The following is an 18,365-nucleotide window of genomic DNA, read 5'->3' on the forward strand; positions in this document are numbered from 1 at the left end:
GCAGAGATCAAGTTCATGCCGTATCCCATGTGATTTCAGTCAAGCTCAGGAATATATAAAGAAACGGGTGGAGGTTTCTATGAATAAATCCCTGTAAGTCCCATTAAGTTAGGTAAACATCTAGTGGATTCCTTGGACACTGACAGCCTCCCCAAGGATGCCATCAAAGGGAGGGAGCATGGATTTTAAGAAAACTTTAGGTGGAAAGAAGCAAATTGGCTTCATCTAATAATGGAATTCAACTATTATCTATGTGTTGTACTGTTCTCCACATCCAAAGACTAGGACTCTCTGAGCAGTGTGACCACTGATGGTTATAGATTCAGGTACCATCCCTAGCCAGGCGGGGTGCTAAGGGTGCCACCAGCTCTGGGCTGCGTGTGTCTCTTTGGCAAGGCCTGTTTTTATGGTTTCAGGCTCACTCTGATCCTGGCTGTGAAGAGCCCCCCCCCCCCCCCGCCATGTCCACTCTGGGCACACGTGGCTGGCACCATTCAGAGCATCCACCAGGTATTCTGAAATGGTCACAGAGGTACCAGAAAGCAAAGATGTCTAAGCTGGAGTGTCCCCTACCTGGGGCAGCCCTAAACAGTTCTGCCCAGTGTTATATAAATACTTAGACAGGCATGAAATGAATTTTCTGGATGTCTGGCATTTCTTCCTATTGGCTTCTCTCTTCATTTTTGCTGCTGCTCCCTTTTTCTTTTTCTTTTTTTCTTTTTCTGCTTTTTTTTTTTTCTCTTTTTCTCTTGCTATTTCTGATCCAACCAGGTAGCAATGCATTTTCCAGGAAGCCTTTTAAAATTGTTTCCTCATTTGTCCATTTAGTGGAAATGCAAGCTGTTTCAGCCTGTTAGGATCAAAAAAAATTTTTTTTGAACAATGTTCCCTTTGCATATTTTGCAGTTAGATGATAATTCCTTGCCTTTGATAGAATCTACCCAAATTAGAAATTTATCAGGTTATAAATACTTAACTCGGCAGCTCCCTTTTCTTTTCTTTTTTTTTTTTTTTGTTTGTTTGTTTGTTAATGAGGAGGTTTCTGGCCCTTCTGTCTGATTGTCCCTCTTTCACACACAAGGCTGCCCTTCTGGCTACAGGAAGCCAAACGGACAACAGAGAGTTCCATGCTCTCGGGGCCTGGTTAACACTAGCTGACCCTGAGCCGCCTACCCAAACCACTATTGCCCCAAACACACCTTTTGCAAACACTCAGCCTTTTGGCTGAGTCTTTTATCTTGGGCTCTGGTCTTTATCTTTTTAAGTGGGGGCAAGGGAGTCTGCTGTTCAGGCCTTATGTGGGTGCTGCCCTACCAGAAACACAGTTTAATAAAAAGCAGAACTTCTTACGTGGGGATGTCAGGTCTGCGGACTGAAAAACACAGAAAGATTAATGCCAGCAGAGCCATGCTAGTCCGAACTTGGGAGAGCAAACACCTCATTGGAAGGGATGGAGCCTGAGATGCAACTTAATGGCTTCCCTGAAAAATGTTTAAAAATGCATGTGGCCCAATTCCATGTTAGTCCTGCAGCAGTCAAAATAAACTGGACCTGTCAGGAGCCAGTGCGGAGAGAAGGTTATGAATAGACTTATTTTGTAAAGTTGTCACTTGACACGCCCAGAAAAACCAACCAAGGGTAACGTCGGCTCCCTCAGCGTTGATTTTGGTTAAATCCCTCCCTTGAATGACCTCAATTTAATTTGGCAAGTTATGTGAGTTTTGTTGCTTTTTCCTAGTTTTCTGGAAAAGAAATTAGAAATGGGGGCTGCGCAGATGTTGCCCGCAGTGCGGAAGGGCTGAACATGCTGGTAAAAACCATTCCCAGTTTACCGAGAGCACCCTTCCGGCTTCTGAATGAAAGCCTTGTTACCTGGAAGTGTTTTCAATATAAAGTTTGGCACTAAGCTGCCAGCCAAGGGGAAGAATCGGCCCTTCACACACAGCTGCCGACCCGCACCCTGCGGTCCGCGTTAGCGCTGGGCCCCTGCTGAGCCTGCAGCCCCTGCATAGGTGATAGTCCCCTGATTCCTGGTTGGAAGGATGAATCCACTTCTAACTCAGCCCAGCAAAGATCCTCAAGGATGACCAGCCTGCCTCCCCTTCCAGAAGTCCACCCTAATGACATGGGTAATGGGTTTTGTGTGTTTCAAAAAAAAAATTGTCCAGCACATGTTTGATTCACTCTTGGCAGGTGGCCACTTTGCCAGGCTGTCAAGCTTCATCTGATTTATGACCCTGCAGCTACGAATCCTGTTTCTAGACTTAGAACTAAAACCAGATCCCAACTCACAAAGTCTGAGGCTACATGTGGGCACTAGAGGTGTAGCCTCCTTGGAGAAACTCAACCCACCCAGAGGTACAGACAGCATCCTTTATAACCACCCCGAAGGGAAGGGCCTGGCCAGGCCTGTGTCCAGCCTGCCGCACCCCCTGCTGGAGTGGTCAGTTAGCACCATTGCTCAGGGTTAAGAGGTACTGTGGGTTCTTCTGCAGCCCAGGCTCAAGGGGGGGAATAACCTATTTCATTTTATTTTTTTTTCCAGTTCTCTCAGGCCAGGCACACCACAGCCCTTTGAAACGATCTGTGTCCCTTACCCCACCCATGAATGTGCCAAACCAGCCTCTAGGACATGGATGGATGTCTCATGAGGACTTACGAGCTAGAGGACCCCAGTGCCTCCCATCCGATCATGCCCCCCTGTCTCCACAAAGCAGTGTAGCCTCTTCAGGAAGTGGTGGGAGTGAACACTTAGAAGATCAGACCACTGCTCGTAACACATTCCAAGAAGAAGGTAGTGGTATGAAAGGTGAGTGATTAAACGAGAAACCACTGGGAACAGAGTCTCTCCCTTTATTTGGAGTCAGAAGGGTAAAAGGAGAGGTAGTCAGCGAGGAAGAAGGAACCCGCCCTGCCCTGGGCTGACGGGTCTGACTCCTCCCTTGCCAAGCTCCAGGGTTGACCACGGCGGAAAAGGCTCGGATTCCCCTTCCAGGGCTTCTTGCCAAAACCTGGGAAGCAGGAACCAGAGCAAGAGAGGTCAATGCCCTCCTTTTTTTTTTTTTTTTTTTTCCTTTTCCGAATGCAGTGACCTGCAGACAATTAGATGAGTGGCAGCTGACAGTGATAGCATGCACTGTTTGCGCGGACTTCCCTCCTTGGCCTGCCCTGTTGGCAAAAACGCTGAGCTGCTCCAGCCTTCTACCTCACTGCTTTGGCCAGGGAACCATCAATAATTTAGCAAAACAAACCACAGGATCTTTTTAAAAGTCTCTCTTAGTGTAGAATTGTAGTAGTGCTTCCTTTCTCTCTCCCTTTCCCTTTGATACCCTGAGAAACCTGCAAACCCTTTTCTCTGCATCTGTTTAAGGGACACGAAAAAATACCACCGAGACTCCCTGACAGTGCTTTAAGCATGATAACAGATTTGCATACAGGTGATAAAGGCCTTTTGTGCAGCACAAATAAATATTCCTACGTTGCGCTGTAAATCTCTCCCCTTCTAAAGATACTCATCAGGAGATAGAGATTTCCAAATTCCCCATGACGGGTTCAGAGAGGATACATGCAATTCTGTATTTTTAGATGCCAGTTGTTCAAGGGCTGGGAAAGCCTTAGGGAAAGATGCTCATCAGAGACACACTAATAACAATTTTAGATGGAAAAGCAAGAACGAGTTGTGCTCCTGGGACTGCGATGCCGAGGGGAGGCTCTGAGAGCACCCTCGTTGCTGACATGAAGCGTCCTGAGGTTGTGCTGTTTTTGATCTTTCCTTTGAAAAGGATCTGTGTTGACATAGGAGGCTGTGTACCAAATCCCCTTCCCACGGCAGAAGCATAGCACAGACAGATGCCCAAGACTGCCCAGTTGCTGGTTGTAAGTGAGCACCGGGCTGAAACATGGAGCCTGTCAGCCAGGTGAAATGAAGCTGCTTCCCTGGAGCAGTTCTTGAACCTTCCTCCCTCTCAGCTACTCAGGCCTGCACTCCACCCCTCCTCCGCCCCCAACTACAGTTGGTGGTGGATTGCATGCTGCGTGCCCAGTGCGCGTAGGATGGGTCTCCATGTTTTCCTCTGGTGATACAAATGGGTCTTTAAAGGTGTTTAACAGGCAGCAAAAACAATAGCTCCTTTTAGCACAAAGGGGATGTGTCCTCCTTTCTTCCTCTTTCACAGTTGTCAGGGGACTGTGTCATAGTTTTGGAGACCTACCAAAACCCACTGTTGAGTGTATGCTACATGGTGCTGGCTCAGGCAGCTGAGCCCCAGGTGATGGGAGGAGGCCCAGCCATGCTCCTGGTAAGCCTGGCTGGGCGTTGGGCAGCAGGGCAGCAGAGTATCTGAGGGACCTAGAGGGCTACAGATAGCGTTGCTCTGGACTAGCTTCTTTCCTAGCAAAGTGGAGTGTCTGGATGGATGGTTTCCAAGAAAGTGTGTGTGTGGTTCTAATTGGTGACCGCGAGAAGGAGGCCCGGCCCTTGTGTTGAAGGGCCAGGAAGGCCCTGCCTGAAGGCCATTCTCCAGGGTGCAGGCCTCGCCCAGGGGACCGAGGCTGGGGCCGCTGTCTGGTTGCAGGAGCTTCATTATCTTTTCTTTCTTTTTTCCTTTTCCTTTCTTTTCTTTGTTTTCTTTTTCCTTTGTGTTTTGTTTTGAAGCCTTCTTTTTACCTTAGGCATGCTCCAAAGGCAGGTAAAAGTGTGCTCACTGCATGCTGGTCTCCCGAGGTAAAAAATGAGTAACGAGAGCACATTTTTAAAGAGAAATGAATGAGAGAAAATGGAATAAATGTCCCACCCCTGCTTTATAATAAAAGCCAAAATATTCCAAAGTTCAAGGGATAGTCCATGTATCACCTTCTTTTAGAAGCCCTTCCTTTAGAATTGATAAGAACTGTCTCCTCACAGCTGCTCAGTCAGAAAATGATGCAGACAAGACCTTCTACCCAAGATTTTCTTTAGAGGCTCAAGACGTGTGTTCAGAAAACAAGCTATGTGGTGACAGTGACAGGACTAAACAGGGGACCCTCTTCTAAGTATATCCACTTTCTGCTGACCTAGTGAGCTGTCCTTCTCCCTAAGAATTGCTGTGAGATTCAAAATATAAAGTCCTTAGCAAATTAAATGGCAAAACTAATTTGAAGGAAGAAACATGATAAAATGATGTAGGGTTCACATGTGGAAAAGTATATTTGCGGTGCAGCCTACAGGTCCCGCAGCAGAAATGTCCTGCACCCCAGAGGGTCAGCAGCCAGGGTGTGTTCAGCACGCGTGCCCCTCCCCCACCCTACCTGGCGACATCTTCACTAGAAGCCACCCCTGAGGACTCCTGCCATCAAACACTGCCCAGGATGGCCTCCCAGGAGAGCCCAGGAGAGGCAGCTCTTAACAAGCCTGTCCTGAGTATGTCATCTGATTCCTCTGTCCAAGAGCAGACGCCAGTTTAACTTTCCAGGTTAATTCATATTTTTCTGAGAACTGAAATCTGAAATCAAATCAAGTGCTTTTAAAGAGAGCCAGCTTTTCCTCTTGGATTCACATCTCTTCCTTTCTGTGACCCGGCCTTTTGGCAGGAGTCTTCAGCCTTTTAAAGCTACTTTCTGGTCCACCTCACGATGCCATCATCTAATTGCTATTTGTCTAGTTTTTAGACGCCCAGTTTACGAGAACAAGAGGGAATCTGTAGTAGAATTTGGGAGAGGTCCAGATTTCCAGGAGCTGTGTGTCAGTCCTCACCCCACACCTTGGGAAAAGAATACAGAATTCCCATAATTAAGCTTAATTTAGTGTGAATCCATCCTTCTTGCTAGCAGCTGTGCATACCTTGCTGAGACACTGTGTTCATCCGAGCCTTCCTTTCCATCCAGACAGACAAGCCAGATTTGGCTACACATTGTCCTTTAGGAATGGACCTCATGGGTCAAGAGTGTGAAATAAAGCTCACGGCCCAGCATTCCTGCTCTTTTTATTTTTCACAAACATCGATCTCTCCCTCTTTTTGTCTTGGTGTCAGCGTTCCCTGCCAGGGATTGTCACTAAGTTCTCTCCCAAGTAGACCAGCTCCTGCTCTCAGAGGATTAACATCATCTGCCTGCTTTGTTTTTCCTTTTATAGTAAATACCCATCCTGAAGGCTTAAGTCAGCTCTGAAGCACAGAGTGGATGTCCCTGTGGGATAGGGATCTCAGACTAGTATCTCAGGCTAAGGGAGGAATGAGACCAGCTACTCAACTAGAAATTAATGAACAGATGTGGAACATTAAACAGGGATATGGACATTTCCCTTTAATATGCCCCGTGGTGGCTACTGGTTATACATGTTTGGACTAAATATGCTGATTATGGTTTCTAAATTCAGTTGTCCTTGTTCTTTGCAAAAGCTTCACGGTGACTTATCCCAGGGGAAGGATTCTCTATTCTAAGTTGGTACTCAGTTATATCCTTCTTTCCCTTGGTATCGTGTGAGTGGAACGTCTCTCTTCCCTCTTTGCTCATACAAAGCCTTCCGGCGGCCAAGAGCGGGGAAAAAACATTCCCATCCATCCCAAAAAGGAAAAGGAAATAGAGAACAGAATTTCATTGGTTTAAGAAGCACATTGCCCCTCATATTATCATCATGTCCTCAGAAATTTTGTATGAACCCCACGCCTAAAGACTTTTTGGAAGGCCAGGCTGTTGATGAGTGATGAGGCTGTGTACCATGGGAGCAGAGACAAGGGAAGAAAGACTGATTGACAGGTTTCATTTTTGTCCTCATCAAGTCAGTTGACTTTCTTGAGCACTTGCTGAGAGAGGCTTTGGCCTAGTTACTGGGGAGACAGAGGTGAAGGAGATGATTCCTGCATCAAGGGACTCATTATTGCATGAGCAACAAACAGATCCCTGATGCACCTGCACAGCTGTGAAAACATCTTGTCTTGGATGGAGACTTCCCCTGGGTCAAGGCCGGTACCAAGGAGGGCCCTAATTCAAAGTGGAGGGAAGTCAAGGAAAGTTCCTGAAGGGGACGAGGCCTGGAGCTCAAACTCAGAGCATGACTCCAGGTTAGCCAAATATACAAGGTGTGGGAAGGGCATTCTATGCGGAAGGAACAGTATGCGTGAAAGCATGGTGATGAGACAGCTTGACCAATTACATCCTATGGCTAGAGTGTTAAGGGCACGTGGGAACAAAGTCTGGAGAGGGAAAAGCTGGATGGTAGGCTTTGCAAAAGATTTGGGCTTTCATCCTGACATTGAAGGTATTTAGCAGCAGAATGACCTGCTTAGATTTGCACATTAGAAACAGGCCTGAGGCAGAAATGTGGGAGACATATCAATCAGAGCAGGGACAGGGGACTCTGGATTTGGAAGCCAGCTAAACGGTGGGGGTGCGTCAGTAACTGAGTAGGCAGATGAAGTTGGACCAAGTCAAGCAAGGGAGAAGAAGGAGTGTGTTCGTGGGGGTTTCATAAGATAGATTTGAGAGTGCTCTCAATTGAATGTGCCCTAATTGAAGGTAGACAGTGATGGAGTAGGAAGAATTTAGGACAATGCCAAAGTTTTTGCCTGGCACATCTAGTAGCCCATGGTGTCATCTATAGCAAAGAATAAATAGGAAAAGAAACAGGCTGAGGAGGGGACAGCGTGGGGCAGGCTGAGTGTGGGAACCTTTAGAAGATTCCAATGGAGGTGTGCCAGCCAGGACCACAGTGCACCATGCTGTCCCCTGGCCCAGCCTCCCTAAGAGCCCTGGGTCCTCTCCTCACCTGCACCCTTTAAGCATCCAGCCTGCCCATGATAAGTTCATGTGGGGGATTCACTAGACTCGTGGCTGGTAAGACCTTGGAGATTTGGGCTCCTAAGAGTGAGAAGCTCCGTGACACTTTTGCTGCGGTTGTTGGTGTGAAAGGGGTAGAGATGGGGGCTCTGTTTCTCTTGATAAGAGCTTCAGCCTCACCATTACAGATAAATGTTGGCGGGTATACTTACCAGGTGTGGCATTATGATAGTACAAAAATATATGGGTAATTGAAACTTACATTTGTAAATTGTCATGATAAAGGTAAAAAAAGAAATCTTTGGGTTCAGTAACCTTGATAGAAACATAGCAATTAAGAGCAGAGGGGGACCAGTGACTGTGAAAATAGGCTGTTTTTCTTTTCTAAGGAGTCCTTCTTAGATGAAATTTATGTCAGTTTTTTCTCTGTAGCAAAGGAAATATATTGCCTATCCTGAAATAGCGGGTTTGGGGTTTTGAGTTGTTTTTGAGATGTAGACCTTGAACTTCTGCCTGTCTTAGAATGAGATTGGGGGGGGGGGAATTGAGAAGAGTGATTTTTTTTTTTTTAAGACAGAGGAACTCATCAGAAACCTTTGTAAGAAAGGTTATGAATGCAGCATTTCTGAGGGTCATAAGGGTGTGAGTGACAGAGTGGGAGTGACACAGCCTCATGGGTGGCTGGGACACTTTTCAGCATGCCTGTCATGGGAACAAGTTACTATTTTCTGAATGCTGACTTTCTAAACGCTGTCTTGAATTCATCTAACTTAAAGGCCAGGACTTAGTAAATTCACTTTACTTGCTTTATTCCCAAATGCCAACTTATGACCTGTGTAGATAGGTCCTAATGGGCTCAACTTGTGCTCCATCTTATAGACTGAGGAGCCCTGATGTCTTTGAAAAGCAAATCCCCAGGATTCCCCCAAAATGTAAAGGTCATGAAACTTATAGCCGCTGTTCCTTACCAACCATGTGTCTTCACTGAAGTGCTTTAAGGACACGTGCAGGCATGTGGAGGGCATCTTTCGATGTGGAACCTAGCCGCTGTTGAAGGATGCAAAGCAGGCTGAGTAGCACACCACTTACGAATGTCGCAGCTGCTGGCAACTGCGAGACATTTAGTCCCACTGTTTGTATCGAACCCTTCTGAGTATTTTACCCAAACTCGGCCATCTCTGTGCCTTCCGAGACCCATACATGCTCCCCACAAGCGTGGAAACCCTCCTGGAGGTCACCATGGACACATCCCAGGATGGACACGGGAGCATGCCCTCAGCTCCACCGGGACCAGAGACCAAGGCGCCTTCTTTCTTTTGCTCAGAGGCTGGAACAGAATTGGGCTGTTCATTCCACTCTGGCCAAAAATAAAGACAGCTTTCAGTCATCTTGATAGTGCTGCTAGACTTCGGTTCTTCATTTTCCAAAGGCATGTTTTCCTTTTCACTTCAACACTGAAGAGTTAGTCCCTGCTCCCTCCTAAGTTGGCTCCTCTCTCCTTCAAAGACCAGGGAGGCCATTATATCTTGGAGATAGAGTTGTCTGAAGTCAGCATGGCTCTCCATGGTGAATGGGAGCTGCTCTTCCATCCACGGGTACCAGGAGCACCACAGGTGAAGCTTCTTGTGGAAAATGAGGCTGTTCATGTTTTATGGTTCTCTCTCCAGGTTCTCTCTTCCATGCCTGACTCCCTGCCCTTTACATCACTTTCCATATATGGGCTCTTCTGCATTATTGTTTCCAGCTTTCTCTCTTGTAGGGCCTCCTTGTTTGTGGGGCAGGTGCTGCATGGCCTGTTGACCTGCATGGTATTGGTAGCCATTCCAGCAGCAGGCACTTGAGAAAAACAACCCACGTTCTAATTGGAGCCCAGCTTCTGTGTGAGCTGTTGTCTGCCCCACAAAACCTCTCTGTGGCTGGCTTATCCATGCCCCAACCATTAAATAGAAACCAGCATGATTGGAAACTTTATCCTATCGGTAAAGATCAACAGGTAGACATAGAGCATATAAAAGATGGGTGAGAGTGGAAAGTGGCCACAAGAAGATGAGCCACTGTGGACTGCAGCAGGACCCAGAGGAGCTTCATGAGGAAGGACCCTGTGGCACGGGGACCCACCATCTGTGCATGGATGGGGCTACTTTCTCCCAGAAGCCTCCAGCCCACCCTTGGTCTTTCTCTCTTCAGTTTCCTTCAAGGGCTTCTCTTCCCACATCTTCCCCTAAAAGCCTGGTGCTCCTGAGGGTCCACCTTGGCTCTCCCCTCTTCCCAGTCCATGCTCTCTCCCTGAGTGAGCTCACCCACTTCTGCAGCTTAAACAGCCATGTGCTACTGACAAAGCAAGTGGTTCTCCCACTCAGACCCCTCTTCAGAGACCTTGACCACTTGATTTCTCCACCTGGATGGCTCCAAGGTGAGGACACTCAGCCTGCCTCAAGTAGAGTTCACCATCTCTCTCTTCTCACCCCACACCTGCTGCCCCTCTGTATCTTTTCACCAAACTTGAATCAGGGGATTCTCTTGGGCTCCTTTCTCTTCCTCTCTTTTCTTCCTTGAGCTTCAAGTGCTGTCAGTTAAGAGGATGTCAGCTCTCCTTCTCTGCCACTCCCTCCCAAGCCATCTCCAAGGGCTTGGACTCATCTCCTAGCCTCCACTCCCACATCCTCCAGTCCAGCCTTGACGTTGACAGCTGTCATCTTTCTCACGTCTTCATCAGACTGTGCCACCGCTGCTCAGACTTCAACAATTCCTCATCACCCAAGATGAGCTCAACCCTCCTTGTTTCAGCATTACAAATCTGTCACCCCGCCCCCACCTCATTGCCCCATCGTGCTTCTAAGCTATTCTCTGGCTTTCACCCAAGTCCTTGCTTGGTCCAGAATGCTCTCAGCTCTGTGCTTTGTTTATACACTGTTCCTGCTTCCTGAGATGGCTTCCTCCTCGTGGTCTGCCCAGTGACGACAGGACTAATGCTACTGTGAAGCTGTCTCTCACTCCCTAAGGCAAACCAAAAAGGCCCACCCCACCCCCTGGAACTTTGAGTAGACTTAGCACTTTCCCTGCAACTTTTATCATTTTTTTGAGTCAGCCATTCTTTCTAGATTAAAAGTTCCTTGATGGCAGGGACATGCCTGGCATTCAGTAAATGTTGAGTGAGCAATTATTAGGATGCCTACACTTGGCAAGAAAATCAGCCCCAGTATATAGTAAAAACATCTTTATCTTTCTCACACTGCATAAGAGAGTGACTTTCTAGTCTGAGACCTCCGTCGGCTTGTCCATCAGAAACAGCCCAGATGACGCTAAACTGCTGTGTGCCAGTCAGAGGCAGGAGGCCAGGAGGCATGCATGCTTTCAATCACATATCCGCTGCTCTGAGAAACACCCCTGTGTGTCTGTGTCTCCCAGCCATAGCCACAGCTTTGAAGAATAAGAGAAGAAGGTCTGAGGTTATGTCAGCTGGTTCTCAGCTTTGCATCCAACCATGTAGCATCTGGACCATGGGAAATTATCTGAGCTTCTAGTTAGAATTTGTCCCTGGCCATCGTCTTACAGAATCTAGCATCCAAGTCATTGGAATTCCTGGCTTGGGAGAAGTGAATTGGTCCAGGGACTCAGTTGTCTGGTTTGTTTCCCTCTTAGTGGAGTTTTGTTTTAATCCTTGGCAAAGGAAAGTGCCTTACCACCAACAGGGGGTGAAAGTTTAGTAGGCTACGTTCTTAAGAACTGGGATTTCCGCTTCTTTGTTCATCGGTTTACATTACAGGGAGAGATGGCACGTGGCACTGAGCTAGGCACTGAGATGCTGGCTTCAGGACTGGGGTCAACATGCCTGCCCAAGGGACATACGGCCAAGGAAAGCCTGCATTTCCCGGGAACATATCTGGAAATAACTCTTCAGGAAGGCCTCACTCACCATGTTCTGAAGTTGTGTAGGAGCCTTTTCTAGGAAAGCGATTCCCAGTGACCTGCATTTTGACTAAATGAGCAAAGCAGGCTCTTCCATCCTTCTCACCAGGGCAGTTCTTGTCGTCAAAAATACTTTCATAGACAGGAACGAGCACTGATTGGACTGAGATGTGCCAAGCCAAGATTTGCACCCCACTCTGCCCCATTCTTAAAACACCATGTTGTCACCTTGACTTATAAAGCACCCAGTTAGCAACGTGATTTAGTAGCTCAGGATTCTGTCAGTTTTATCATCAGTGGATTTTGTGTGATTAAGCTGTAGGGCACCCAGTGAAGATTTAGCCCAATGAGGTTGCTCCATCCTCTTTTGTGACAGATTGTGCCCAAGCATGGCATTGGGTTACCCATGCTTCTCTGAATCATGATCACTGAGTTGTCTGAGCAGCTACTTGGGATTTTCAAAGATGTGAAAAGCAAACGTGAAACCTGGTGACAAAGCAGAAACATGCTGGTGGCCTAAAAATTGGAACAGTATTTATTTGCTGCTCACTCTGTGGAAGTATTAGCATTGTTTCAACAGCAACAGAAACCTGGTGGAGAATAAAATCTGACCAAGTGGCTCCAGGATGTCGCAGGAGGGAAGCGGATGTCCTGGGCTCTTGATCTAACCATAGTTTGAGTTGAGGAGGATGGAAGGGATTGGTACTATGTGGCTGGGGAAGCCCTGTCTCTTTGTGGTTAATGATAGTCCCAGAGGGATTCTCTGCTTGTCACAGTAGAATTAAGGGTCTCCATGTACAGAATCTTGCCTGAGATGACTGAGTCTGTTCTTAAAATGCCATTGGATATCCAATCCTGTTTCTCCAGAAATTCTTCTTCTTTGGCCTTGACATGTCTGCAGATCAAGGAGTAACCTCACCAGGCCCACTCTCCCCTCCTGTATCTTTGAGTTTCAGATGACCATCTCATACCCACGTTCCCTAAACCTAGGTTCCACTCACCCAGGAGGCAGGGCCTGATTTCAGAGTGAGCCAGGCCTCTTTAGACAATCCCAGTTAACTACTCTAAACATTGAAAAATTGAAAGCTTCTCACTTATTTTGTAGTGTTTGTGATCTCTGTCAGTGCCTCAGATTTATAAAGCACTTAGCAATAGACAGTCTCTTGCAATCAACACGTTTACTAATAGATAATAATTCATAGAAAACATGAGTAACATTTGTCCAGTGCTTCAGCATTTCTAATGACTTTGCAGTCACTGCTTATTCTTATTCAGCCCTCCCATTGATGATGGGCTATTTGGTCCTCATTCTACAAAAAGTTGATACAATGCAGGAAAAATCTGGAAACCTGGCAGCCTGGTTCTAGTCCCCATTTTACTACATACTTGCCCTATGATCTAGATTTAATGACTTAATTTTGCCCTCTGTACTATAAGTCAGGGGTGAGGGAAGATGATTCTAGAGACTTCTCAAAGATCCTCTGACAGCTCAAAACTCTGACTTAAAAGAGCATGGTCAAGAGCTTTGTTTTAGTTGTATTTAGCAAGGTGGTAATTCTCCTGTGGATCTTCAGTACAGTTACTATTTAATTTTCCTAATTCTAGAATCCCAAACTTGGGACTCATTTGAGGTGTGCTTTGGAATTCCCATTGTCCCATAGCTTAGCCCATCTTTGGACCTTTCAGGTCCTGATAGGTGGTTGACATTCAAGAATAAGGTCAAAGACACATGCATCCAGATGCATGCCTTAGTTTGAAGCAATGGCCAGGGTACGGACACACATACACACATGAGTGATGATTTTGGAGTCCAGGATGCCCATATTCCCACAGGGGTCTAGGAAGGCAGAACAAAAGTCAAGCTAAGAATGACAGCAAGTCTACCCATGGGGTTCTACTGCCGCCCAGGTTTTTCCTATCACTGCAGAATTGGCAGAAACAGCATATGGATATCTGCATTAAACCTAGAAAGAAATTATCTTTAGGATGAAGACTCATCACATGTCGTTTAACATTCTAAGTCAGTTCTTTCCAAATCAACAGTGAAGTAGTCTGGCTAAAGCAGTGACTCCTTGCCATTTTTGGGATCATGAACCCCTTTGAGAATCTTATGGAATCTATGGATGACACTCTGCGCAGAAAACTACCCTTATATTCACAAATCGGGATGTAATTTTAGAAGATTCCTGTATGCTCTGAAGCCCATGGACCCCAAGTTAGCAATCCCCTGGTGTACAGTAGAGTGAGGAAGCCCAACAGTGGGAATATCAGAACTAGACCAAGACTTAGAAGTCCATAATTTGCTGCCAAAGTCGAACAAGTAGTAACATAAAGGTATTTTTTTCTTTTTTTCCCTCTGACCACCACCTTCTTTCCCTCTCTCCCCACATCCCTTGTCGTCTCCCCCCTTTCCCTCTCAACTTCTCTCCCCATCTCTCGCACATCTTGCACCACAGATGTTCCAGCCTGGTTAAAGAGCCTCCGCCTGCACAAGTATGCCGCGCTTTTCTCCCAGATGACCTACGAGGAGATGATGGCCCTCACTGAGTGCCAGCTGGAGGCTCAGGTGCGTGCTCGCCTGACCATTCCCGAGAAGGTGCCCCAGGGAGAGCCTGAAATTCAAGTTCAAAATAGACTTTGTTTGGACCCATACCTATACCCACCTGGTAGCTCGCCTTGTTCAAGGACTGCCAGGTGCTGGCCAGTGTAGCATGGTGACAGAGGCCTTCAGGGTCTAGTAGGAGTTGGAAGACGAGCAGGTAACCCCAGGGCAAATGAGAGTGAGACAGAGTGTTACACAAAGGGTACGTTCACTCTCCAAGTTCAAGGTTGCTAGGGAGGCATCAGGTCATCAGAAGAAGTAACACTGACTGAGACCTCAAAGTCTGTGTCTCTGCGTTTGTTTTCCTTGTCCCCTCCCTTCTTCAGCCAGGCCAGGGCTTGTCTGTGGGATGACAGATTGGCTGTCTTTAGTCCAGTCTGGTTACAAACCAGCTAACTTCTAGTAGTTAGCAGAAGCACCAGGTCCTATCTCAGATCTTCCCCAACACTTGTCCAGAAACATGTTCAGACTGATCTTAGTTGAAATGGGCAGAGTTATACAAAATATTGCCACCTTACCACCTTGAGTAACACGGGACAGGCATTAAGAATGGGTTTCCCCAGGGCTCAGATGTCAGTTCCTTTCTGTGTGCCCTAAGAGGACAAAATTCCTCCTTCCTTCTGTGGAGGCCAGAGTCCGGGCCAGTCAACAGAACCCCTGAAACTAAGCATGTTTCCTTCCATGCTGTGCTCGAGTAAATAGATCTGACCGATGTCTTTGTTTCCCTTGTTTAAAATGCTATTTGCATGTTTTAAATTGACCTCAGTTTCCTTTGAGTGGTGTTCTGAGAATTAATGGTCTGAAGGACTATTAGTATTTCCCCTGCAGGAAGAGGAGATGGTACCATTTGGGGTACCGGCTGGTCTGGACCCAGACCTCCCAGCAGATGGCTGGTTTCCCCTTGCATATTCAGCACCCGCAGTTAACCTCTGCAGGCCTGGCTGAATACCGGTATTGAGATGTAAGACAAAGCCCAAAGTCACTGCGCAATCTCAGAGAATGAAAGGCCCTCCTTTCAACTTCCTAACACTTCTCCCACCGCTGTTTGGATCTCCATTGCTCCTGGAGATCCCCAGGATTGATGAGAACTGCTTCTAAGAGCATTCTTATGTTTGGGTCAGAGTTGAGAAAAAAAAATCTCAGTCATCAGTTGTTCAACTTGAGGGGAAAAAAAAAGAAGAAAGAATTGACACAGAGGGCAAAGCCAGAGGCCAGAGTAATTTAATTCCCTTGAACCCGAAGCCAAGGCCAAACAGAAACAGGCTCCCAGTGCTTCATCTCGAAGAGTGGGTTCCGATGTCGCTTGAGGAAAGGAGGTATCTCTGGTGTTCCCATCTTTACCTTCTTTAAGAGAAATTTTAGGAATGTGTGCAAGAAGTCACCGGAAGTTTGTATTAGAGACCTGATTTGAGAAAGAACCTTCTAGTTGGAATTTGCAATTTCTCTAGTCTTTAACTAAATCCTTGGGCTCACCACTGCTACACAGTTTTAAGAAGATAAAATCCATAACCCTAACTGTGAATCCTAAGCCTGTACCTCAAGTGATGCCTGAATTACAGGTTTAAACTCTTCTCTATTCTGGTTTTCCTTATGGAGACCTAAGAGGGGCTGAGAACCGACAAAACCACCCTATGTTGTGTGACACCAGGTGAGAATGGTACTAGACTTGATGTCTTCTCGAGATGGGCAAACATAGGAAAGCTTTGAGGAAGCAATGGGGTTGGAACCTTCACAGACACTGGGAGGGACTGAAATGACGAAACCTGGACACAAGGAATCCATGTGTGAGTTAAAAATGAGTTTTTAAGACTGAAGAAATTTCATGCTAGGTGGGATAATTGGCTGTTCCCGCCTTGTCTCTCTCTCTCCTGAAGGCCATAGCCAAAAGACACAGGCAAACGTGTAGCCAGATAGAGTTAAAATATTTAGTTAGAAGAGGTTGATGACAATGGAGTTGAAGAGAGAGACAAATGGATATTTACTAGTCTGCAAACATGTGGGAACCCAGAAGACAGTAAAATACTAAATAGCTTCCAAGAATCTCTAAGCTGATACTCAGAAATATGTTCTTAAATTCAACTTTTACTTCATTACAGAATGTTACCAAAGGTGCAAGACACAAAATTGTCATCAGTATTCAGAAGCTCAAAGAGAGACAAAACCTCCTGAAGTCTTTGGAAAGGGTAAGTTATCTCCGGGTGACAGACCATTTCCACCTTCATTGTGGGAAAATGGACCAAAGGAAATTCTCAATTGAAAGTGTCATTGGCAGCCCTTCTAGAGAGTATCACGCTGTTTCCTTATCAAAGTCAGAGAAAAAATGAAATGATCTTGAAGTGGAGTTTCCTGCTTATTACGTGTTTCCATGTAGCCTGACCGCTGAGATGGACTGACTGGCTCCCTGGGTCCAGGCATCCCGTGACTGGCCATCCCAGAGCTCTGAGAAAGTTCCTTTCTGCCACTCATACATTTGTAGAGATTAGGGAGGTGTTCAACCTGCAAGGAGGCTGAAATCTTGACAAATCAGTGTAGGGAATCTGCAGGTGCAACTCATTCCTGCTGTCCACTCAGGAAAGGAGCTGGTTTTGAGAAAAGCTGCTCCCAGAGCGGCAAACACCAACAGGAAAACCTCAGGCTATATAACAGAGAGGCACAAAATCATTTGGCAGGTGAACAGAGTAGGCTCTTGAGGGAATAATTTCAGGCTTTAACTTAACAGAATGGGTCCCTATAACTCTGATAGGAACCATCCCAGAAATGCAAAATGCTGAAAAATAGTTTATTCCATTGTTAAAAGCAGTTCATCAGCTGCTACCATCCCTTTTTGTTTGCTCCCTAAGCACCTTCTCTTCCTGTCTTTGTATCTGGATGTCACCCTGGTAGCAAGGTCATTTTTAGGAATTGGTGACTTTATGACTTCATCTGAGGTCCAAAGGAGAACAGGCCTTGGTCCACACACAAGTGAGCCGGTGCTGCCTCTGCCCAGCGTGGGGACCCTTGTGCATTGCTGTCAGGAGGCGGTTGGGAGTGGTGGGTGGGAAGCCCAGTAGGTATGTGTTGCCTATAGAGTGTGAATTGTAACATCTTCCAGTGATAACCAGGGTTCCTTTGGAAGGCAGCAAAATATTGAGGCAGGTGAGGCTAAAAGCAAGTTTTGTGAGCATATAAACATTTTAATGTGGTAGGATTTTTTTAACTTATTGATAAAGATGCATGTGAATAAGTTTACATACAACATATAAAATTATACTTGATGTATATCATATAAAATATAAAGTAATTTATAGAATGTGCATCTATCGCTTTACAAGGAGGGTGGCTTTTAAAACGTCTGGATGGAAAGACAGAGGCTACTCATAGGCACCTGTGTATGAAAAGCCCATTCTTATTTAAAGTGAATCACAAACGGCAAGTAACCTATCCAACAGAACCTGAGGTTATTATTGTTCTTAATTTTATGCCAACTCCTTTACCAGGCGGCTTGTCTAACAGGATGATTATTGCCATTTTTATATAAGAAACAGTTCTTTTTGGGGGAGCATTCAAAAGGCCAATTTTCTCCTTAAAATTTTCTCCTTTCACACACTCCTCTGTTAAAAAGTACGGAAAACATTTCGCAGAAGGATTAGATTGCTAAGTGTTCAGGCAAAGGAGCAATGTTTTCTGCCTGTATTTCTGGAGCATCCCTCCAGAATTCACTCATGTCCTCTGTCACTGAGGACACGTACCTGTCTGGGACACAGAGGTGGACCTGCTGTGGGCGCCCCTTCCTGCAGTCCGGGCCACGTCAGCACATGGCACCACCAGGGTGGCAAGGTGGCTCTGGGGTCCTCAGAAGCCACTGACTTTCTGTCTCGCCTTTGATAAGCGGTGAAACTCTCTGTGTCCTGTATTTCACACCTAGGATAATACTGACTCCACAAAGATGCCTTCTCCCTGGTTCCCTGGAATGGAGTGTTAAAAAGATGACACATACAATATACAGTCAGAAAGCAACTAATGGCCAAGAGGAAAGCATAACGAGTTTATCCAGTGTGACTTCTTTGTGGGGAAAAGCTTGTGGACCACCACGATGAGGTCCCTGCAGAGAACCCCAGTCCAG

At 46.3% G+C, this 18,365-nt stretch overlaps 1 protein-coding gene across 8 annotated transcripts in view; it reads left to right on the top strand.

Annotated features, from left to right (window-relative positions):
- SAMD4A (sterile alpha motif domain containing 4A) overlaps nt 1-18,365 on the top strand; it is a 197,344-nt gene that overhangs the window by 146,525 nt on the left and 32,454 nt on the right. For 6 of the 8 annotated variants that reach the window (XM_072963082.1, XM_072963083.1, XM_006199760.4 and 3 more), the window contains exons 3-5: nt 2,546-2,809; nt 14,118-14,227; nt 16,360-16,446. In XM_072963082.1, coding sequence (XP_072819183.1) covers nt 2,546-2,809; nt 14,118-14,227; nt 16,360-16,446 — 461 coding nt within the window. The remainder of the gene's footprint in view (nt 1-2,545; nt 2,810-14,117; nt 14,228-16,359; nt 16,447-18,365) is intronic. The other 2 variants (XM_072963084.1, XM_006199761.4) reach the window with 1 other exon arrangement.

Source organism: Vicugna pacos, chromosome 6 (genome assembly GCF_048564905.1).
Source record: "Vicugna pacos chromosome 6, VicPac4, whole genome shotgun sequence".
NCBI lineage: Eukaryota > Metazoa > Chordata > Mammalia > Artiodactyla > Camelidae > Vicugna > Vicugna pacos.